A 770-nucleotide genomic window follows, 5' to 3' on the forward strand; every position below is an offset into this window, starting at 1 on the left:
TTTTGGGGACTGGTGTCTGACAAGTACACGTGGAAGAAGGATGAGTACAACATGTACTTTCAGACTTGTGTTGCCCTGACAAACGTCCACGTTCGCTTCAATCCTTTGCGGAACGTGGACTGTGAAGGCTACAATCAGCACCTTAACCGTTTGCTCTCGATTGGAAGCAAGATCAAGGCCAGGAACTTGTCTTCCAAGGCGAAGTATCGCGAAAACCGAAAGGCACGTATTCAGCTGTGTTAGGTCGTGCAAACAGTGGCTATACCAGCGACGATTTCGACATTGGTTATGAAGAGACAGATAATATCTTCGATTTACTTCAACTCAAAATGATTTTTTTCAAATATAAATATTTCGAATTTGGGGAAAACTTTGGCGCACCCGGGGCCCATCCACCACCGCCTATTCGTCAAACCGACATGCTTCGCGCCAAAGGGCTTGGCTTAACAAAGTCATTTCATACCTCCACAACTTTTTTTCTTGCTCAAATTTTGGCAACTATCCATCCAATGGTGTTTGTTCGTTAGTAGGATAGTGACTACCTTCTTGATTTACTCGAACCTTTCAAAAAGTGTATGAGGCCAACAAGACAGTGAGTCACATGTAAAGTCAATTCATACATACTCTGTGTGATCAATCACTCGAGTTTGATCCATTCGTTGGTTTAGAGGTTTATTGGTTGATGAATACATGTAATGATTTAATTGGTCAAAATTTAGTAGCCTACAACAACAACGATACAGGGCAGGAAACATTCGAAATGAGAAGCC

At 42.2% G+C, this 770-nt stretch overlaps 1 protein-coding gene across 1 annotated transcript; it reads left to right on the top strand.

Annotated features, from left to right (window-relative positions):
- Positions 1 to 24: 24 nt before the first annotated feature.
- H310_08829 (hypothetical protein) lies at positions 25 to 243 on the top strand (the record flags this gene model as incomplete). Its single annotated transcript, XM_008874737.1, has 1 exon — positions 25 to 243. A coding segment is annotated over one exon (219 nt), but the record flags the coding sequence as incomplete, so codon positions are not given.
- Positions 244 to 770: the final 527 nt, after the last annotated feature.

The sequence above is a fragment of the Aphanomyces invadans genome (genome assembly GCF_000520115.1).
Source record: "Aphanomyces invadans strain NJM9701 unplaced genomic scaffold supercont1.18, whole genome shotgun sequence".
In the NCBI taxonomy this organism is placed as follows: Eukaryota; Oomycota; class Saprolegniomycetes; order Saprolegniales; family Verrucalvaceae; genus Aphanomyces; species Aphanomyces invadans.